Source organism: Pocillopora verrucosa, chromosome 4 (assembly GCF_036669915.1).
Source record: "Pocillopora verrucosa isolate sample1 chromosome 4, ASM3666991v2, whole genome shotgun sequence".
Classification (NCBI taxonomy): Eukaryota; Metazoa; Cnidaria; class Anthozoa; order Scleractinia; family Pocilloporidae; genus Pocillopora; species Pocillopora verrucosa.
This window is the reverse complement of record NC_089315.1, coordinates 20416471-20439957: the sequence shown is the minus strand read 5'-3', so window position 1 is coordinate 20439957 and position 23487 is coordinate 20416471. Positions and strand designations below refer to the sequence as shown.

At 35.0% G+C, this 23487-nt stretch overlaps 2 protein-coding genes across 3 annotated transcripts in view; one reads left to right on the top strand and one right to left on the bottom strand.

The window, feature by feature from the left end:
* Positions 1-10084, bottom strand: part of LOC131773156 (ubiquilin-1-like) — a 22296-nt gene extending 12212 nt beyond the window's left edge. For both annotated transcript variants that reach the window (XM_059089137.2, XM_059089138.2), the window contains exons 1-12: positions 9859-10084; positions 9568-9726; positions 9400-9502; positions 9255-9304; positions 7469-7510; positions 6547-6661; positions 6096-6121; positions 4987-5040; positions 3883-3954; positions 3072-3122; positions 2175-2252; positions 1366-1446 (exon numbers count right to left, since the gene is read on the bottom strand). In XM_059089137.2, coding sequence (XP_058945120.1) covers positions 1366-1446; positions 2175-2252; positions 3072-3122; positions 3883-3954; positions 4987-5040; positions 6096-6121; positions 6547-6661; positions 7469-7510; positions 9255-9304; positions 9400-9502; positions 9568-9672 — 777 coding nt within the window. In that variant the 5' untranslated portion in view covers positions 9673-9726; positions 9859-10084. The remainder of the gene's footprint in view (positions 1-1365; positions 1447-2174; positions 2253-3071; positions 3123-3882; positions 3955-4986; positions 5041-6095; positions 6122-6546; positions 6662-7468; positions 7511-9254; positions 9305-9399; positions 9503-9567; positions 9727-9858) is intronic.
* Positions 9722-23487, top strand: LOC131773157 (COMM domain-containing protein 10). The gene is made up of 8 exons (XM_059089139.2): positions 9722-9781; positions 14664-14754; positions 17461-17571; positions 17948-18019; positions 19516-19599; positions 22498-22605; positions 22685-22747; positions 23186-23487. The coding sequence occupies exons 1-8, from the start codon at positions 9753-9755 to the stop codon at positions 23222-23224; spliced, it is 597 nt and encodes a 198-aa protein (XP_058945122.1). The 5' UTR covers positions 9722-9752; the 3' UTR covers positions 23225-23487.

The window sequence follows — 23487 nt, the reverse complement described above, 5'->3', positions numbered from 1 at the left end:
AAGTGTTAAATTCTAACTGCTGAACTATTTCAGTTTGTAAACTATTGCAGAATGTGAACTTTGATGGTTTTGAACTTTAATGGTTTGACATTTTTGACAGCTGTAGTCTTGTGCAGCCAATCAGATTATTTGAACCATTCTAACAGGAATTCTGATTGGCTTATTGTAGTGTGCTTTATGAGTATAGAGCATGCTGACGACACTAGTGTTCACTTTTGTTTAGAAAATTGAAAGTAATGTGTGGGAATTTAATGGATTTTTTATTATAAAACAAATACAGAAGTCTTGACTGTGCTCTGTTCTGTTATAAAGCATGCAGGAAGTGGCTAGAGCACTAATGATTGAAGGGAGAAACACAAGACGTAGTTGAGCGTTTCTTTCCACTTCTTGAGTGCTCTAACCACCTTCTAACTGCTTTACAACAGAACAGAGCACAGTCAGGCTTCTTTATTTGCTAATTAGCATCTTTAAACAAGAAATATAAAGTTTAACTATCTTTCTCAAAATGTTTCATTATGTCACATGAGAATAAGTTTCTTCCAAGGCTTACAAAGAAAGCCCTTTGAAGTATATGGTCTCAACTAAAATTTCTTTTAAACATACCTGGATGACATTAAGAGGTCAAAAGTTGCATGTTGTCTACTGGGGGAACATTGGGTGAGATCCCAAAGAAAAGCTATGAAGTTATTGTAGCCGCAAGAAATGCCTTTACCGAAGCCACTGAGGATGTAACCTTCAGTTTTTCTTTGAGCATTTTGGTTTTCTTCCTTTTCTAAGAAATTTTGAATGTCACTGTCTTTAAGCAAAATGAATTTTTCAGTGTTTAACCAGCCATAATCTGAGAAATTTTGACAAACAACCTTGGGTTGAAAATGGTGAAGGCTTCCCCTTTCATTCATTAATATGACAGAGCGGCTCAAAAGGTGAGTGACGTCTTGGCAGCTGATTTGCCATATCAAACACACAAGAAAAATTATCACATTTTCATGTGTGTTGTTGTTTTTTCTCAGGGAAATCCTTATATAACACTGCAGTTTATATGATAATGTATTCTTAGTGCGAGTTCATGAAGCCACATACCTAATTGGGCCCTATTGCATGGGCTCAGTTAGTTTGGAACTTGCATCAGAACTCAACTCTAGAAACTACTTTTTGTTAACCCATAGTACACATCATCTTCTAAAGTGAGTGAGTGTAATGCTCTATTCTTAAAAATGAATTGTAGGTCAAAATGAGTCACATCAGTTGGATGAGAATGTTATAAGCTTTTTTCCTGCGTTCTAATCTGTCACTTTCTAATTGGTAAATAAGTAATCAGTCAACAAGCAGTGGTGAGAAGATCACCAAGTGAGGTCCATACTTTACCTGTTCTTGTGTAGCATTTAGCATAGGCTCTTGTATGTCTGTATACATTCGTTGCAGAGCATTAAAACCTCCTGGTAAACTCTGTCAGTAAACAAAATGAGGAAAATCTCACCTCAGAACCTCCATGTGACACAAAAGAATAACCGTATAAAAAGAGAGTAAAACTTTTTTAAAATCCATGTAGGTATGACTTCCTTGAGGTACTGTGTAACTCTCATTGTGGAATCACACTAGCACATAAACAACAACTTATTGAATAGTGCTAAGCCATTTGCATGCATCACAAAAATAAAAAAAAAATAAACACTTCTCTTATCCTAAAAATGATGTTTGCTGTTACATATTTATTACATATAACATTTAAATGAGCATTTTAAATGCATGTGTGTGTCTGCCTATTTCATTAACTAACTATATTCAGCTATGTGTGGGGATGCTATAGAATATGTGTTTATGGGTCTGTGTTTATTTATATCTTTTGAAAATCCCAGATGTTAAGGATATGAATTTAAAAGTTCTTGCTTTTTAGAGTGCTTAATCATAGGGCTGAAATCTCTCTTTCATTTAGTTTGTTTAGGGAATTTGAGCTTGGTCTCATCCTATCCAATAAATAATTATTATATAACTTGAAATCATCCTGAGTGAGAGGTATGAGAGCTATTACTATTGATATTGTATCATTATCACAATCACTATTATTATTATTGTTATTATTAATTACTATTATAATTATCATCATCAATATTGTTATAATTCATTACTACAGGTTTTATTTTGAGTGATTACAGCCAAAATCTATCATACACCACCTCTAAGTTACTTAGTGCCCTATCATGTGTCCTCATCATCTCCTGCATCACAGAAGGGTTTCGCACCATCTCCATTGTCTGTAGGTAAAGTAATGTAAGTTTTGTTTATCATTTTACCTAAGGATGAGCTCCATGTATGAGGGATTATAATTTGCATTCTGATAAAAAGGCTAGAATGCAAATTGATACTTTTACTTAATCACTTCACTAACTCAGCCTTAATTCCCTGATTTGTTTCACTTTCAATAGAGCTTACATCAACCCTGTAAGTACTTATCTTGAAGAAAAATGGCCCAAAGTGACTCACAAAAAGAGGTCTTGCAGACGGCTTGGGAAGGCTAAAAAACTTTGCTCTTTGCAAGGCAACTGTATTATGTAGCACCTTGTCATTGGTGAGAGCCTTTTAACAAAATCAAGCATTCATGTAATGGGACATGAACAATGATTCCATAGAATTAAATTGTTCCATTACATGCTTTGGACCAAAGCAAGCAAAATTGATTAAAAAGTAAGATAAAATCCATTAATCCTTTCTTTCACTGTAATCGCAGGCACTGAAGCTGCTATAGTGCATATTTCAAACAACCTGTCACTACCCTTGATTTCAACTTGGAAATTCCTTCCCTTTGAGTACAGAATGCCGAAACCAACAATGGAACACCTGCAATAAACTTCTAATGCATGTGTGTGCTGTGATTTGTATGAAGTTCTCTATAACTCAATAGCTCACAGTTGTGAGGTTAGTGATATCCCTCTCCTTGATGTCATGCAGTGTATCCTTTCATAGCTACCTCTTCTGTTTCTTTTTCAACAACTTTTCTTCTCACTAAACCTATTTTAATTAAAATTACAACTTTCTCAAAAATTAGAGCTTGAGTAAAATTTTCTTTGAATTACCTGTCTCATCAAATCTGGGTTGTTTAAAATGTGAGAGATTTCAGGATTCCTCTGTTTGGAAGAAACAAGAGATGAATAAATTTAATTTTTGAATTCAGGATTTTAGGTGTTTCATCCTTTCTACAATGGAGAAATCTTGTTTTCCATTGAAACAAAAGAAAGAATTTGTATAAAAAAAGAATCAAACTCCTGTAGGACTAATTTGGAACACCAATGTGGCCAACTTTTCATTGTTTAGCGACACCACTGTGACTGTCATAACATCATGTGAAAACACTCCACAGTTTGAAATTGACAAAAATTAGTCTCTATAGTGATGTAGATAATTGCTGGAAGTCCAAGAGACTTCCCAGCTATTAAAAACTGTCTTCCTTCATACACACAGGGATGATTTATTCAGTCAGGAGGAGCTTTGTCAATGTCACATTGACTTTGCTATCTCTTGCTGTAAAATGTTGGTCCAATCCAAAACACTCAAAATATTTAAAAATTGATGCCCAACTCTTCAATGAAAGGACTAATCCCAGCAGGTCTAATAATGTTTCAAATTGAGATAATGAGTAAGTTGCAGATTTACAAGTGACTGAATTTTATGTTTTAAACAGCAGTGTCTTTTCCATGTTATTTTTTCCCGATAAAAATAAAATGTTTTGCAAAATATTTTGCACTTTTTCCATTTTATGTTGAAATCTTATGGAGAACTGGATGCACAACTTGTCATTTTAATCCCATGAAACTTGATCTTAGAGCATTAGAGTTATGACTTTTAAAATTTAAATGCCATTTTCACTTAGAATTAATTCTCTATTACCTCAATAATTTGTTGCATTTGTGGGTTACTTAGAATCATCTGCCTAATAAGATCAGGATTTGACATCATGCTCTGTAACAAGAGAGGAAGAAAATTGTCAACATAAACAATTTAAGAGGAGTGACTAGCAAAATTTCATGACATTAATACACAAATGACTCATCTAAATGCCAAATTTGATGTAATAATTCAGAATAATGGAGGGTTTTCCTTTACTTGAAATCAGTTATTTTTGTGGGTGCCAAGTGACCACAAGATGGAAAACATTTGTCATGGAAGTGTTCCATTGGCGAGATTTTTGGGGAGGCAGGAAAGTTTTTAAAACTTGATGTTTTAAAGATACTTCTTTGCTGTAAACATACTTCAACTCAAGAAATATCACCCAATCGTAGAGTGAAGCTAGCAATAATATCAAAACTAGACTTTGAATGAATACTCCTTTGCAGTCCTTGTTGAAAAACACAATTGAAGATTTTTGGAACACAAACCAAATTCAGATGGAGCAAAGTACCAAAAAATTCTTATGTACAATGCAATATTCCATGGAATTTAGTTAATACTGCAAGAGATGCATTATCCCCACAATAATACTGTTAAAGAAGGCCATGGAAAATTAACAATTGTAGTAATGTTACTGGAGTGTAAAAGTAGGTGGTGGGTTCAACTATTATTCACTAGCTGACACAGCAAACAACAACATCATTAAACGTGTGCAAGACTCTTGCTTAAGCTTTGATTACGTAAAACTCCACCCTGAGTTGGGCTTGATAGAAAACTAAACTATTCAACAAAACCAACAACTGCAAAATTAAAATAAAAGGAAATTCCAGGAAAAAAAATTAAAATAATGAACAAGTGCATTCATAGGTGTCCATGTCAACATAGTCAAATATGTGCTCCATATGCCATCAACTGTGATTATTTTGCAAGCATTAATTAGGTAACAAGAAGGACAAATTTTAGAACTCTAAGAGAAGGTAGGTCATTGAAAAAATTGTTATTCCCTAATGTAGAAGCTGAGAATACTAGGGGTACTGAATGTTTTCTGTGCCACCTTGCTGCTGCAAGATATCAGACAAAATGTTTGCAATTTAGCTGCATTACCTGTACCATTGGGTTGTCCATCATTTGTCTTAGCATCTCTGGGTTGGACATGAGCTGATGTAATAAAAAAAGATTTTTGAAACAGGTATCAAAGTGGTTATAGCATGATTAAAAGAAAACAATCACCTTGGTTCACAGACGTAAATACACAAACAGTACTTAGAAATGCCATAATAATAATAATAATAATAATAATAATAATAATAATAATAATAATAGTATTTAATGAGGGAGCCCAACTCACCACAGCGGTTTTCAGTGGGGCCCTCATTAACTATTTTATTAAATACTCAATATGAAAATTATGCTATAACAAAGGAAAAGTATCCTGCAAAAAACCATTATTTTAAATAAAGTTTGTCTCTATATGAAAAAACTCAAACTCAAAATTGAGAGGAGAGTGTGATGTTTCAACAAGATTGCCAGAAGAGTTGCTAACTAACTGAAAAACATTGTTTATACTTGTTCCTGAGGTTATGGTTGTGTTTATCACCTTAAATACTCTGATAAATAAATAAAATAAATACTCTGTACTTATTGACTAAGTGGGAGGGCCAGACAGGAAAATATTTGGTGGAAGGTCATGAAGTATGTGCCTATGTGCATCTTCAAAGAGAGGCAAATATTTTCCTGTCTAACCTGATCTAACTCAGCATTTATCATATAACCACAGAATCTGAAATAAGTTTTGAAAAACGTGGCAAGTTTGTTCTCACTTAAATGGGAGACAATCAACTGGCACACCCATAAAACCACAAAAAAGATTCTACAACAAAAATTTTTCCTTTATTGTTTCGAGTCAGACCATGAAAATTACAATTTATTGAAAAACAGGAGTTATTTCCTTGTTAATCTTTAATGCTGTTGCTAATTTTTTGTAACAACAGAAAAAAGGTTTCTTTTTATTTCCAAAAAAAGCAGTTCAAATGCAATAGGGCTAGACATTGTCTTCTGGACTAGCTCACATCAACCTGTCTGGCCCTACAAATGCCAGCCCTCATGATGGTTTTATATCAGATTGCACAAGTAGGGTTGGACAGGTCATGTGACAGTGACCTTTACTTTGTAGAAACAGAGTGTTGACTGTATTGTGTCTACCTCAGACTTACCTGTTGTGACATTTGGTGGATGTTGCCTGAAAAATAATATATTATAATCAATTTTGAAAAAAATGGTCACAAAACATTAATCATAATCTTAAATTTGCAGTATGAGTCAAAGCTGCAATTTTTTTTTGTTGAAAGCAAATCTGAGAATGTGTGAAAATGTACCTAACTGTTTATCTATTAACTGCCTAAAAACCAACACATAGTTACAGGATGGTTGAAGGCATGCTAAGTTTTCTATCCTTATGTCTCAACATTCTTACAGCCTGGTTACTTAAGATAGTAAAGGGAAAAAAAACCAACCAAATGTAAAACCAACATTTAAGTTAAACATCTTCAAAAAAAAACAACAACAACAAATATTTAAAAGCATCAAGCCTAACAGAGAAGTAAAAAGAAACAGTCTGAAAATCATACAGCTGGGCATAAAAGACAGCTAGGGTATAAAAAATACCTGAGTTTCCAAGCATGTCAAATCCTCCTATTCCATCTAACCCAGACTGAAATGAAGGAACTGATTGGGACGTCGGGTTGCTTGCAGGTGAAGTTACAGGTGTACTTGATGGAGACTGAATATCACATTTGGTACATAAAAATTAGTCATCCCATCACTCAAATATGTACAGTTAGGGGATACACTGTAAACTGTTGGGTACTTGGTTTTCACATTTTCAAAACAAACCTCATAATAATACATTTTCATGCACAATCTCAGTTAAGTTCAGTTGATACATGTAGGCTCAGTTCCCATTCTAAAGGGTGTATGGCTGGCAAAAAGTCTACAGGGTATTTAAGACCAAAATTACATGTACATTGAAAGTTCATTACTTGAGCACTGCCTTGACCACTCCTTATCAGCCCAAAAATAACTCCTACTCCAACATAACCCTTAAGCTGTGTACAGGTTTGATCTAATGCTTAGCCCGTTTATTTGCAGATAGTAACCTATCGGAATTTTTATTAATGCCAGGGATACATCATGATCAATAAATTTCTAGTTCAATGTATTTTTAATTAGCAACCAAGGTTTGTATGTTTAACCAACTTGCATTTGTACTTTTAAGCTCTGAGGGCCTTAAGAAACTTGGTGAATATTGGTATTCTTAGCTCACAAAATCATAATATACAGCCCAACAATTGAGCATTTTCACTGAAATGTTGTGTATTGTTGTTCTTTTGGCTGCAAACAATGAATTCTGGTGACTTGAAGGATTATGATTCTAAATGGGACTTTTGCCTTCTGAGTATTTACTGTTTCCACTGTCTACTCCCCATTTTAGTTTCTAGCTGACACTTGCTAGAGCCTTTTTAAACAAAGAAATTCTTGCATCCTCTAGGTCACAAGCTAAATCATATCCAGAATAAGAAAGGTGTACCTGTTGTTGACCACTGGCATGTTGGGCAGCCTGTTGCTGTGCCTAATATAAGGAAAGGAGGTAAGTTTAAATATATGTTCTTGTAGGTCTGGCTCATCATCAGATTGGAAGATTGACCAGTACTGGAATATAATGATGATGTTTAAGTACAGTTTGAGGGCCATATCCAAAATTTTAAAAGTAAAATTGTAAATTACGGCTTTCTCTCAAGTGGAACAACATGTCAATTTCATCCCTTAGCAGACTGAAATTTTGTTTCAACTGTTATCTTGATATAAATGAGAATACCTTAACATCTGTAAACAAATAATCTTAAAGTCAAGAAAACATAACTTTTTATAATAATAATATAATAATATAATATAATATCTGTTATATATAACATGCTTTTGGATACTGAGGATAAATTGATATCCAATATACTTATAACAACCTTTCTATTTTTCTTTCTAGTTTACCCTGGCTTCAACTCAAGAATATTCTCCCATTCAAAGTGCTTTTTAGTCCAAATAGTACCTGAGGTCTCTTTTTTGGAATTATCACATGTGGGGCAAAATCATTGAATGCTGATTGGCTTAGACAGAGGGTACTTTTTCTTAATCACACAGGCACTTAAGTAATCAAGAGGGCATGATGAGCCTTTTTGCTGTCTGTAGCAACAATTTATTGATTGCAATTTATCAAATGAAGCCATGTAGCTTTGTTAACTGTATTTTAAAAATAAAATGTTCATTGAATCTACTGATCAGTTACATTTGTTCTAACATTTGTGGCTGCATTGAAAAGTGTCATCACACAGACATTGAGAGCAAATGCAATTCACTCAAAAATTTTACCCTTTACATGATAAACAAGTGATTGCAAGTGCCCTTGGGCAATTAAGGATTAATTTCACTTGTATTTTCTGAGTTTTCCCAAAAATTCCCAAGTTGCAAGCACTTTTGGGAAAACTTTAAAAATTATTGTGAAATTAATCCTTAATTGCCCAAGGGCTTGTGAAATTACATATACAAATTACCAACAGCAATTTACAATCAAGATTCCATTTGAGATTGACAAGATTCTTACAGTCTCATCCTGAAACTATCATTACTCACGCATCATGGTTTCAGGTTTAAACTGTTGACTTTTAGATAGCAAACTGCTGCTTTAGTTAATTACCTAAAAAAAAAAATTATCCCACTAGATATAATTTACTCCTTGTTCCCTTCCTACCTGCTTCAAACACTTTCCAATGATGGAAATTTTCATTCTGATTAAAGGAGTGCATGTCTTAGCTACTTAATTTTTTTCATAATTTTTCAGTGGAATACGGCCCCATACCCCCCTCACCCCCTAAAGGTGATACCCACCCTGTCACAATCCAAGGCAGTGCAGCGAAATATATCACTCTTTGCTAGCAAATCGACTTAAGAGCTCTGAGTTTTCCATCATTAGTTTTCTACTAATGGTGAACAGTTTCTGAACAGTTTCTTTGATTAAATCAAAGATCATACCAATAAAGACGTACCAAGGAGGATACTTCAATTAATACAACATGCCACAAATTTGGAAACGTTTTCACCAAACAAACAGCGAATTAAATAAAAAATGGCTTACATAACAGAAAGATCTAAAGATGATCACACTTTCTTGCCAAAAAGCAATTACTTTAAAGTCAAAGGCTGATTTGATCAATCCAGATGAAATATTTTACTTTCTGATTACTCAACTACTTATTGCAATATCTCAAACGGTAATAAAATAATACGAACTTTCCAGAGGGTAAAACAATGATTCAACTAACCCTGTTATCCGACTTGATAACAAGATGAACCGTAAAGCCGTCTTTTATTGCTGCAAATTAAATAAAAACCAGAAAGTTAGAACATTGAAATCCCTCACACTGATTCGAACATATAATTTGTCAACGATGAAATGAAAAGACTCACAATAAGAAGCCAGTGTATCCCCGTCTTTCAAAATTCGACCGGCGAAAATAAGACACAACTGATGTACTGGAGCATTGAATTTGATGGAGACCAGTTCTTTGAACTAGAAAAAAAGCAAGAAGATTATCAAAAATACTTTGAATTAAGTTATCAATTGCAAGATATTACCTTCAGTATAGTTGCAGTTGCCTCTGTTTCAATGGTTTCTTTGTTCTTTGAAGTTTTTACAACAACATTTATTTTCCCATTTTCTCCTTCCCTGTCGTCAGCCATGATGAACTTTAGGTTTTTCAAAACGCAACTAGTACCCAGGCTTCGTCTGTGTAACTGAGACGGAGAAGAAACTGATCAAGATGGCACTGATGTTTCAAGCAACTTTAAGGTACTTTTCGGCACTTTTTAGCTTTTAACCTACTCAGCTTAAGTTAGGGGTATAAGTTAACTATAAAAAGGTTATACCTCTATATGAAGCTCACATCGTTTTTAGCTTTGTTGCACCATGTCGCTTCGCTCATCTTACGTTTACTAAAGTCGTTGATTACATGGGTAAACCCGTGATAGGTGAATGCTCTCGCAAAGTCGCAGGGCCCTTTTTAGTTTGGCAGCGTTTGTACTCCCGTGGGAATTTCTTGTTGAAAGCAAGCCACTGCACAAGATATGTTCAGGGGACCCTAAACAACCAAAAAGTCGTGTTGCCACTAAACGCTTTTTTGAGGTTGTTTCAGAAATTCCCTTGTGGATCTTGCATGAAAACGAGGCTAATTCATGAAACATCTTTTATTTTCGTTTATTATAGGAAAATAGCACCAAAATAGAACCAAAGATATAAATCTATGATCTTGTTGAAGTCTCAAACACATTTAGTAACTGTGAGTCACAAGATTTGTCACATGACTTAATGAGCATGGAAGTGAGGCTGGGCTACAAACATTTCTTTTGACCTTCCAATGATGTTTAAAATACTTTGCTATTCTTCATAAACAGCATAGATGTTAATTTTAAGTTCAGGTTCAGAAATTCAGGGGGAAATGAAGGGGAAATCCATCGTTACCAATAGAGTATAAAGGGGAGCCTGTAGATAATTGACTGCCAATTAACTGCCAACGAGGGAGGGATAACTTAATCACAGAGCTTCTTGAGGGATCAGGTAAATTATCATGATGCAGCAAAAATCAGACAAACCCCCACCTCTTCCCCCTGCCCCTTTCCCTTGGAGAAAGTCAATCTCTAGGACCTTATGTAGAAATAGAAGCTTTCCACTTGGAAGACTGCTGGCAGAAATATCAATTTAGGGGTTGAAAACAACATTGTGGCACTGCACAAGAACAGGAACCTCTTCACAAGAATGATAATCGTATTCAAGATTTGGCCAGAGATTGATACTAAGAAGTTGTTGGTACTTACGAGTTTTCCTTGTTGCCAAGATCAATGTTTGCAGCTAATGGAACATTACTTCGCCGCTCATGTAAGAGTGCCCTATTTGGTATTTTAGTGAAACTACGCATGAACCTAAATGAAGACAACAACAGTGCTGTCAACCAAAGTACACAAGTACACACGAGAGTTACTGTGGTGGATGCAGCTAAATTACTTAGTCACATTTTCAAGACCTTCAGTGAAAATAAGGGAGTCCGGTTGGTTTTTGGCCGATATAGTCTGCCATCTTCTCTAAAAAGAGATACATGGACAAAGGGGCAAAAAGGCAAAGAAGCACAGAAGACCATCAAGGCTGGCCAGCAAAACAGGGGATGAGTAGTTGTAGTAGGAGGCCAGAATGCATGGGAACAAGAGAAGATTTTCTTAGCTCCAAAGCAAACAAGAGGGGGTAGATGCAGAGATTATTTTACATGCCATGGATGCTACAGCCAGAGTTACGACATTCTCTCAACACAGAGGTTTACTTCTTGGCTCTCAGACATTATTCAAGTCTTTGCAAGCACCCCTTTTGTCACCAGTACTTGAAGGAACCATCAAGAAATTATTCTTTGGGAAAAAAAAGAAAATGGAGCTAATCTATTGGTGGGAATATGGTGCTGAGAAAACAAGAATAAATTAGTTGAATGAAAAGTGCTTATTGATACCATGGGACTTTCTGAACTGCCTAGAAGAAGGGAAAAGCCGCAAACAGCGGTATACTGCTTAGAATATTTTGGGAGATGTAGGTGCCTAGGGACTGGTTTTGATGTGTCCTTGTCATATGTTCTCTACTTTGTGAAGGTGTTCTTGTAATCAGCCACCTAGTCATCTTCCTGTTTCACCAATGTATAACTTTTTGCAATAAATGCAAGTTATGCCCTAGATGACATTGGTGGAGGTGCATGTGCAGTGATCAGTGATCTCAATGGATTTCTCATGTCTGAACATTTTCTCTACATTGTGAATGAAAGGACAAGTTTTGCATCATGAGTGAGCGCATTTGAAAGTTCCAGGTTGGTAATTAGTTTGAAATGACCAAAAAGTTACCTTCATTTTTGTCACCTTTGAATGAAATTAGTGGAGGTTGTGGAAAGACAGTACTGTCTCTGAATTGTTTTGAAGTAATTTAAAGGTTTTAAGAATGATAGATTTAACTGCATGGTTGTGAGTGTGAAACGTGATAGTGAATGGAATGCAATTGGTATTTACCTTCTGTGCAGTTTATAGTGCTGATTGTTAATCAATTTATTGGGTGTGCTTGAACAACAGAAACAGAATAGCCATGTATATCAAAAAACTGGCACATTGCCTCTTATCTTTTGGAAAGATCAGATTTGTCACTGCATACTTCTGAGTAAATTGCCTTAAGTAATTATGTTGGGAATGGTAGCGAGTGTCCTTTTGGTATAGTTGAACTCTCAAGCAAAGCCAAATATCACAGTCTTGCTTTCATGTTTTTGAAATTCATGTGACCGGCAAATTTTATCTGAAAGGAACAGTTTGAGCTGAAAGAAATTTCTATGCTGTTTATAAAGTATAGCAAAGCATTTTAGACATTGTTGGAAAATCAAAAGATTCTTTATTAGACCAGCCTCACCTCCTTGCTCATTTAGTCATGTGACTTATCTTGTGATGCCCAGTTACTAAATATTAATTTAAGACATCAACAAGAACATAGATTTATGTCTTTGGTTTTATTTTAGTGCTATTTTCCTATAATGAACAAAATTGAAATATGTCTTATGTAGTACTCTTGTTTTCATGTAGGGTCTACAAGGCATTTCTAAAAACATCCTCTAATCAGAATTTGAGCAGGTTGCAAAAGTGGCAACACAATTCTACTGGTTACTTAGGATCCTCTGAACATATCTAGTGCAGTGGCTTGCTTTCAGCAAGAAATTCCTGTGGGACTTGACTTATGAACATTTGCTCCTGAACTATTTGTTATTCATGAATGGAAAAGATGTTTGAAGAGAGAAAAGAGCAGAGCAAATGAAAAAGTTTTGGCCACTCTTTGCAATGGCCAATGTGCATGGTATCCAACCAACTCACCTGCGGACCAACTCACCTTGCAATACAAACCAAAGTATTTGGCAGCTGGCATATGTACTGTCTAATACGAACACTTAGAAGCTATTGACTCTTTCTAACACCTTTCTAACACTTAATACACCATGGAAATGTCAATTTCTTTGGTAAGAGAGGTTTTATTTTGTTTGTGTCATAATTTCGTGATGTTGTGTATGTTGTGTTGTTTTTAAGTCAAAAAATCAAATTGATTCTTCGGGATTAAGATCTCATTATTTTAATGTTTGTATGTAACGGTATGCCGGTTGTCAAACACTGGTTTGTATATGACTTTGAATAAATCATATATATGAAATGTGCATTAATAAATGGATAGGGAAAGGATCCTCACATTAATGGACACCTCTTAAAAGGCAATAGTTGGCAAGTTGGCATGAGCAGTTTGATTTGTGGACAAGTTGACTGTAATTCATTTACATTAATAGCTCAGTTGACAAAACCAATCTATCTTGTTACACCTCCTCTACCTCACCAAAGCAACACGGCAGTTCCTTTAGAAAGTTACTGCTTACATTGTCGCCAAGCACACCAGATTGTATCAAAATTTGCATTGTTTTGCTTTTTTACAACACTTAGCTGCTTTTCAACATAGTTAATAATAGGCAAAACAAATACAGATGAACTTGTGTCAAGAAGTCACCTATGAGGAATGGTGGGGTGACCACCAAATACAGGTTGACTGCTTAATATAGGTTACACAGATTTCGTTTTATTTTGAAGAAAGAATTTTGAAGAAAAATGGAGATACAGTGCTGGAATAAATGTGTGTGTGGTTCATATGGTTTGTCTTATGGTAACATATCTGACATATTGATCTATTTATACAAAACCATACCATAATGAAATTCAAAGCACTTCTTGCCATGGAAAAGAGCTCTGGTTGCCTTGTTTTGAAAATTTAAAGAAGCAGGTAAATGAGGTTTTTCCAGTTTTGATTAGAGCTTGTTGCTTGGAAAATATAAGTACTACCCCATGGTTATGTGCTTTACTTTTGCTTGTAGTTTCAATTCTTCTCCTCTTGGACTTTGATGCAATTACGTTTTGCAATATTGGAGGAGGCACCAAACAAGCTGCACCTGAAGGCACTGTTATAGGTGCTTGTTTGGCATACTCTGGAAATATCACAATTGTAAAGTGTCTTGATACAAAAAAAGCCATATTTGGGCGAACATTTTGTATTTCAACTGCCAAAAATAGTTACAGTAGCCACATGGCTGCCATGTATGTGGCAAAAAAAACAAGGAATTTTCTCAATTTTTAGGGCCCATGATTGATCAAAAGAAAACAAAAACTGATGATAGGACTCTACATTTGTCAACTTGAATGGAATGGTTCTCAAATAAATGGATGTCACCTTTCATGTTGTGGAAGATTTAATAATTTCAGGCATAAAACAGTTGAAATGCAAAAGGGGAAAGTGTGGTGGGGTGAAAAAGCATGTTTCTACTTCTACTAATTGTGTTCCAAATCCTACTGTAAAATAATAAATCTCTGTCCAGATGAAAGCAATCAAGCAATTCCAGGGACAAATGACCACACCCTTTTCTTCCTGAATTCCACACAATCCTCCTTCTCTCCACCCCCCCCCACCCCCCCCAAAAAAAATTACTTTGAGGTGTGACTTCACTTCACTTCTACATTCACTGCTTCACTTGAAGTGAAGCTAAAGTTTATTTTTATTTTCAATTTTACTTTGTATTAAAAACTTAAAATAAAATGATTCACATCACCAAATTTCTTTAAATATCTTTTTTCCACAGGTTAAAGAAAGCAGTTGAACTAATAAATGGCTTAGACACTGCCAAGTTTCGTCTTTTGCTTAGCAGAATTGTACAAAAGCTTCATTTGAGGGTCAGTGTCTCAACTTGACATGCATGTGTTTAGTTGAGAGCAACAGTTTATTAAAATTGTTGAGGACTACAACTTGATTATCATAACCCTGTTTTTTAATTTATTAATTTTATTTTTTAGTTGATGATGACAACACTTGACCTTTGCCTTTTCATTCTAAAATTCTATTTCACTGGCATTTATGTAATGTTTTGCCCTTGGCTGCAAGTATGTATCCCACTCGCTGCAACAGTATGAATTAAAACAAATATCCATACTCATCCTGGATGGTGTTTTCCTTTCAAAGAAGTGCCCATCATTTATTTTTTTTGAGAGTTCAGTGGTACGCATTTTGCATGTTGTATACTGCTGGATGAAGACAGGGATTGTGATAATAAAGTGTTGTGACCAAGAACTTTGCATAATTATCCTGGCCAAAGCTTTTTTCCACTTCACCTATAGTACTACTTGCATGTTCTGTAACAGCACCCATGCCAATCAAGCTTATGTAATAGATATGAATTACATCTGCTTGGGAGTTTGTGTTAATGAGCTTGCAGAAGAAAAGTTACACATGTGCACACCCAAAGGTGTGTATTTCAATTTGTCTTTTGTTATTCACAGTGGGAATTTGTGTGTAGTTTTTCACAAAAATGCTATGACTGGGGCAATTTGTATTTAAATTGATGTGCTGTTTCTTAAATAATGGAAAAATGCAAAGTTGATCATAACTTGCTCCCTTATGTGAATGAGCCTTACTGCATGAAAAGTTCTCTGGCATTGTAATCAGAGAAGAGTAATTGCTTTCTTCATTGACATAATTTGAGTGCTGGGAAGTTAGTTGGATGAAGCAGAACAAATTTAATGTAGCTTGTCAAAAAACTTAAGTGACTTGCACTATTATCTCAAGAACACCAACTACTGTTATGGAAATGCATGAAGGAGCAGGAAGTAGAGCGTTATAAATCAATCCAGGTCATGGCAGACATTCCATGGTTGAAGTTCACAGCAAGGCACCATTTGATCTGCACCAGATGCATAACATTATTTCCTGTAGCCAACATTGATTGTCTTAGAGCCATGCACAAATACTTAAGGTGATTCTTCAGAAAATAAAGTTATTGAACAATTTTTTCAAACTGTATTCCTTAAATGTTCCCCACCAGTGTTCATTTCAAAGAATACAAAAAAGATAGGTCACCATGCTTGTTTAAAAGTTGTGATGGGCCGAACTTATCCTAATTATGCTGGTACCAGTGCTAATTACATGTACATACATCATTTCATGGCTTCACTGAGCATTTTGTGGAAGTTGGAAGCAAGGGATTTTAAAGTAACACTTGAAACAAACTTGATTGGTATAAATTCTTGAGAGTATAGAATAATTTGATGTATTCTAAATAGAAAAATTATGCAATTTTAAATGACATTGACTTAAACTGTTTCTTGAGTCACTGCTCTCAAGGTCATGATGTGCATCCTTGAGTAATAGGCTTCATGCAGGCTTTTTAGGTATATCTTATTTTCCCTTTGATGATTTTTTTATTTCTCTCATTTAAATGGGATATTTTGTTTGCCAAAATTATGAAATAAGAAATGTAGGTCACCCTGCCCATTCAAGAGCTGAAGACCAACATACCTCTTTACTTGGTCCAGGGATTGAAAAACTACCCTGTTCTTGGAATATGCGTGTGCTCATTCCCCTCATTATGTGATTTTTATGCGCACAGGATGCACAGTGCAAAACTGAGGAATCACCTTAAGGCAGCCAAGTTCTCAAAAGAGGGCAACATAAACAGTACTTCTCTTGTGTTCACTTTGTGAGTCTTTCATTCGATTGATTGTCAATGATTTTAATCAAACCTTGTCCTGTTTTGTTAATTGAGGAATATCTGGAGTTATTTTTATGCATTCTGAAATTGCACTTTAGTTAGCAAACATTAAGGAATAATTGGGTGATGTTCAAGGCAAAAAATTATGGAGGCAGAACAAATTGATTTTTTCCTTAAAGCAATTATGATTGTGTTTTCAATGTAAGAGTCAGTGGAGCACTTCATAATTTGTTTGTTCTTACTTCCAAAACTTCATTCAGTGTTCAATAATTCTACTTTTGAGACCAGAAAAAAGCTATTGGAAGAAAAGCTGAGGTAGTGCAAGGTAATCTTTTTTTATTCTTAAAACAAATTTTCAATTCACAAGAAAACAAAGTAAGTGTTGTGACTTGCTCAAGCTTGTTGGAAATATAACAAAGAATTGTGAATCCAATCTTTGTTTCCTATTACACATACATTTTCTTGCATTCAATGAGCTCTAATTAACTGGCATGCATTTGACATGCATGCATTTTTTATTACACCAAGGTGCATTAGCATGTTGCGGGCATGCAGTCCCATGAATGTGTGTGTGTGAAGGGTGTTTCAAGCTGTGGTACATGCAAGTGGTACTATACTTCAGACCTCTACATTCATATGATAGTCATGTCTAAGAAATTTTGAACTCCTGGCAGGAAAGGTCTACTGTTTAATGAAATGGCCTCATTTAGCTACTTACCATGCAGAATTTAGCCATAGGCAACCCATTAAGGGTCTGGTGTTTGTGCTAAGTTATACCCATGTTTTCTTGTAACTGGTCTTTATTTATCAAAAAGAACTTTTGGCCAAATCTAACACAAATTCTTATGTAATGATAGGTGTAAGCCTTATAAAAAATATTCTATTTCAATCTTAGGATGAAAGAGCATTTTCAGAGGAGGAGGAAATTAAGCTTCAAGGTGCTTTGGAACTGGAGGCAAATGATCTTCATGTGGTTTTGGAAACTGCAGCCTTTATCCTTGAACAGGTAACCTAGATATATTTTGCTAAATGGAATTCAGTTAATCATTGACTTAATGTGATTTCTCAGTATTAGCATGCAAATGAGCATGTGCACATTCTAAGAACATTGCTTAAACTAGAACAACATTTTGTTTATGTAAAATCATATGTGATTATTGTAACAACATCAAATGGTCATTACAACAGATGGAAAGTGAAGTGGATTTCAAAGTGTCGTATCATCAGGTGAAATCATTGACAAGCAGTTGTAGTTGAAAAATTGCTCTATATTTGTAGTTTTAGTTATAGCACTACATTACAGTATGTTCACTGACAACAGTTTACATAATGAAGGAAACTAGAATGACTCTATTCTTGATTTCTTTTACCTTGTCTTGTAGGCAGCATATCACAATGCCAAAGCACAACTTTTGACGCAGCAATTGTTGGATATTCAATTAGCAGATGAAAAGGTGTTTTGTCATTTCCCTCTATGAAAGACTCTTTCTGCATCAGTCCAAAAGTCCCTTTTTGTATTTTGTTTCTACCAAAAATTGTTGGTTTATAATATTTGCTTAGAATTCTTTTTGTGTGATAAATATTTTTAAGTTGGTTTTCATGGTTGATTAGTAAGTGACATCACTTACATGTATACTAGATTCTTTGTATTCAAAAACAGTTATTCAGAGTACTGAAGTTCAGTGATGGCAAGGTAACTTCTAGAGGTTGCTCTGGTATTTTAAAAATTAAGAATAACTTTAAATCCTTTAAAACACTGTTTTCATCAGTCCAGGACATGACGGCAATGACAACTGCTTTGATAAGGTGTGATAAGCTTGAAACATTTTAGTATCGGAAAACTCAATCTTTAGTTTTATGTAGATTCTCTAACTTCAGGAGAAGTAATAGGGTATGTAGATTATACAAATTTTTACAAACCATGGTCAAAATGCTAACTGGCTATTAATGCCAAAGGGTGTGAGGCTTTTTGATATTCCAACTTCTCCTTTTACGCCTTCATATCTGACAAAAATTGCCAATGTTTCATTTGCAGAGTTCAAAGTAGATTTTCTCAGGAGCTGATAGGAATATTGAATGTTGATTTACACTGTGCAGTTCGTTTGGTTGTGCATGCAAACATAAAAGTGGGTTATTAAAATTTATCAAACAGCATCAATATTTTACTTTAGAGCTTGCCTGCACATATAATTACACCTGATCTCTAAAATGATTATTTCTTTGGATTCCACATTTTTTAAGGTTTTGGTGATATATACTTTTAAAGGGTTTTATGAAAAGCAATATGTTTACAAACTAATTTTGCAAGATACTCCTAAAGGTCTACGGTAACCTTAAGTGAAAGTACAGGTTTGTACCCCTGAACAACTTTCCAATTTTTAGATGTTTGTGTTTTCATTGGGCAGCACTCACTATTTACATTTCAAAGGAAACTATGTTAAATTGCTTGTACTGTTCTATTTGATAATTCCAGGTCAGTTCAATTATGAATCTGGAAGCAGTTTTGTGAGCTCTTGTAGTCACTGATATTAGAAAGTTTACCACAAGTACTCTGATTGGTCAAAAACCTACAATTTATCATGCTGGTTACTCTGTGGAAAATTTAAGCATACTTTCTTTTGTTTTAAGTTTATTTTATAAAAGCAGAATATCACACTTTCTATCAGTTTACCGAAGTAACTTTTCTCATGTTCTCCCAATATCTTGAGGTGGTTGTTATGCCAGTAAACTGATAGAAAGTGTTGTCTATTCCATAACTATAACATGTGACATATAATTTAAGAAGCCTTTATTTTCTAGTTAAACATCACCAAAAGTTAGAAAACTGGAGGTTCCACATAAGTCTGGAACAATGTATGAAAGTGTTGAACTATAACTTTTGTTTTCAGGAAGAAGAAACAAATAAAATTTCGTACCCATTAGTTAGTAATACTTTTCTTGATATTGCCAGGTTCAAGCTCTAGTGAATCTATGGACTGCAAATGGAAAATCTGTTGCAGAAAAGCTGAAGCAAAGAAGTATTTCTCCTAAACAGGTTGTTTATATGATGGAGGAAACATTTATTTTGTTTAATTGTGGTATATAGGGCATGAATGAGTATAGTGAAGGTTTGTCTGCAAATGAATCACCCCGTAACTCACAGGCAATGGAACCTTAACTTATTAAGTACTATGACTGGCTACTTTTAGCAATGCAGGTGTCCGTCTCAATTTTACTTTAATAAATCAGAAACAACAAATGTGTAGCTTTACAATATATCATTAAGAGAATTATAAGTATAATTAAGAATATATAAAAATTGTAACATTGTAACATTATGAAACATGTAGTTTCTTATATACAGTGAAGTGAATTGAAGAGGCATATATTAAGGGAACAATGCTTGAAGCGTTCGGTTTTAACTCTAGGTAATATAAAGTCATGCTTGCACTCACAGAGCAAACATCTCTTTGGAGGTAGCAAATCATGAAGTGTATGATCATCACTGATTACATTCTTAAAAAGCATAGAGTCCCTATCTTTAATTAAGTCAAGTATAGTAGTTTTCTTTGTGGTATAGCCAAACCTGTGGGCCCTCTTGAGAAACCTGCCAATTCTGTCTAGATATTTACGCTGTTAAGCTGCACCCCAGGCTTCCACCCTATACAAGAATATGGACATGACAAGCAAGTTAAACAAATTATTGAGTTGATCTTTGGAATATCCATAGGATTTGCATTCCCTAAAAATGTACATTCAGCTGCTGGCTTTGGATAGTATCTTGTCAATATATATGTCCCAGTTCACAGCATCTTCCTAAAACGTGACCTCTAATAGTTTTAAGCATGATTTCCTTTTTATTCTTGGTAATTCTGGAGGGGATAACTTGGTAGTTTTGCCATGCATGCACATTTTCCATGTTTTGGTATAATAGAGAGACATCTCATTTGTAGGAGCATCTGTGCTTTGCTTAACAGGGACACTTATTTTAATGTCATCTGCATACTTCACTAGGACATTGTTCATTGGAGAAACAGCTGTAATATCATTCACCATAAGAGAAAATAGAATGAGTCCTAATTTGGTGCCTTGAGGAACCCCCTATTAATGTCAACAAAGGCAGTTACCACTTTGTCACCAACTACTCTTTGTTTCTGATTGTCCAATATGGGTTTATGTTGGTAGACTTTGGCTTGTCACAAGCAATGTTACAGATAATCTTGTGGGATACTGTGTGGAATGCCTAACTAAAGTCAAAGGACAACAAGTCCACATAGTAAGAGTCATGATCTACTGTAGATAACCAGAAATGTTACCATTTTAGGAGGGCTAGAGTAGTGTTGCACCCCTCCTTAAATCCAAATTGGTTAATGTTAATGATCTACTCAAATTCTGTTGATATTTCTTGTTTGAACACCAGCCTTTCAAAAAGTCTCGTAATGGTGTTGGTTAGAGAAATTGGTCTGAGTTGTGTGCATTCAGTAATTGGTGACTCTTTTGGAATTGGTCTGACATTTGTAGTGTTCCAAAGTGTAGGAACAGACTGGTGCATGATAGAGTGGTTTAATATCTTGGTGATAATCACTGCAAGGTGGTGAGCATAGTCTTTCCATAACCAATGGGGTAGTTGATCAGGGCCTGCAGAGGTTCATTTCTGGTTAAGCGGGAACCATTTGACTGTATTAACATCAAAAGTGGGAATTCTAGTTCCATTGGGTATTGGAAGTTGTTCAGGGGCAGTATGCAGCAGACTGATGTTGACCTCTTTGAAATAAGAATTGATAGTTTCTGGTTTGATGATGGATGAGATAATTTGGTTATTTGATTCTTTGCCAGTTATGTTGGTGACTGTGTCCCACCAACCCTTGGTTCTTTTTCTGTGTTGAAAGAAATTAAAGAAAACTAATATTTAGTTCCTGCAGCCTGGTGTCTTTGAGGAGCCCATGTTTCTTCATGCTTTTATTCCTTAAGTTGCACAGGTGTTTAATTAATGGCGACATAAAAGGAAGATCACAAGATGATATTTTCACTTTGATGAGCAGGAAACATTCATTATATATCTGAGTTAAAGTGTCAGTGAGCTCATTAACCATGTATCATGGCCTTTCTCATCAACAATCATATTCTCACCTTTACCAGTTTTCCACATTTCTCCTGCAATTCCTCTTTGCTTTCTTTGGCTACAACCTGATTACCCAACTTTTGGTTTTACATTTTACATAGGCTGGTAACAAAAAAACATAGCCAGTATAACTACATCCTTTTAGAGGATTTCTTTTTCTAAAAAGGTTACAGTCAGTGAATTTAGGAATTTCAATGTACATTTCTTTGAAATGAAGTTTGTTTGTGTGGGCTGATGACCTGAGCAAAATTGTAATCATGAGGTGTCTGCAGTTGCTAACTTTGGTTAAAACAGCAACCTTGTTGAAATGAAAATAATTTACCATGTAGCACAATATTTATTTGCCAATCCAAATAATATTGTAGTTAGGCAGTAAGTTAAGCAAATGTGATTGCTTCTTCAAAAACACAGGGAGAGGGGACAGGGAACAGGGCACATTTTCAAGGGGAAACACTTATTTAAACATTTCAGCCATTAAGAAGGGACACTTGTTTGAAAGGGGTACTCATGTTAGTATAAGTTCTAATTTGAGGATGGTAGTGTGTGTATGTTGTTTAACAGTAACATGGAATAGCTTATTAAGTTGAAGTTCACATGACAAACTTGGGCTGCCTATGGTAGACCTAGGTTTAGTTTGTGGAGGCCTTGTAAGCTCAGAAGTGTCAAATATTTAGCTGAGAAGCTGTCCCACTTTAGATAGAATGTTGGAAACCTCAGCAGCAGACTGAATTTGAAAGGGTGAAAGGCAATCCATTGATTGAGAGGCTCCTCAAGCACCAAACTTACTTTGAGGTGAAACTTGATGAGTTATCCACTTTTTGTTTCTTATAGCTGTCAGAAGTAAATTGGAGATTAAACCTTCAAATGGCACAAAGCAGTATGACAAAGATGAAACTCCCAAATGCCATGTTTGAACTAAACCTTTCCTCAGGAAGCCAGGTAAAGTTATTCTTTATAATCACAATTATTGTGATCTGCTCTAGCAACTTGATTTAAGTTATTTCCTTTTCATTTGTAGTGTAGTGAAGAACAAGTCCATTTAGAATTTACTCATGGAGAACTTTATGCTTTTTACAATCAGGTATGCGAGGACAAGTTGTTTTTTTTTTTCACATACTCTTGGTCTTAATTACACTCATGTTATTGCTGTTTGGGCTTTCCCTTTTTACTCGGATGAAGAAATCATTTAGTGGGTGTAATCATGCATCAGACTTTTTGCTTTACACTTATTTTACTTGGGGAAGTGCCAGCAAACTATCAATGAATTGTGATTTTGATGGTGGAATGTTTCAAAAGGCTGATGTAAACAGGGCTAATTTGAGAGAGGTAGCAAAACATATTGATACTCAAAGTCACTACACTGTTCCTGAAAAGAACTTCTGCCAACATTGTGCTGCTCTAATGTGAAATATTGTTTACATCTGAAAACTTGATACAAGGTTATGTTTTTTATTTACTAAAACAAACTTAAAAAGATAGAATTAATAATCTTTTACTTGTTTGATACTTTATCTTTAAGCTGGAAACCATTCAGAATCAGCTTGACACACTCAGTTAATGCTGACTACCTTGGAAATTCATTGCATCAAATAACCACGCTGTTTATGTTATCCTGCAGAGATCTGTCTTTTTAAACCCTGTTACCTTGAACTGTCAATAGAAATTAAAAACAGTTTTTTTAGAATTTTACTTCAAGGCAATATCACTTGGATGATAATTTAAGGTTCCTGTGACTTGTGTTTACAGACAAGCTTGACAGAAAGGTGAATATTGACTGGCTGATTATAATGCAATGATAATAAAATGGGGATAACCAAACTA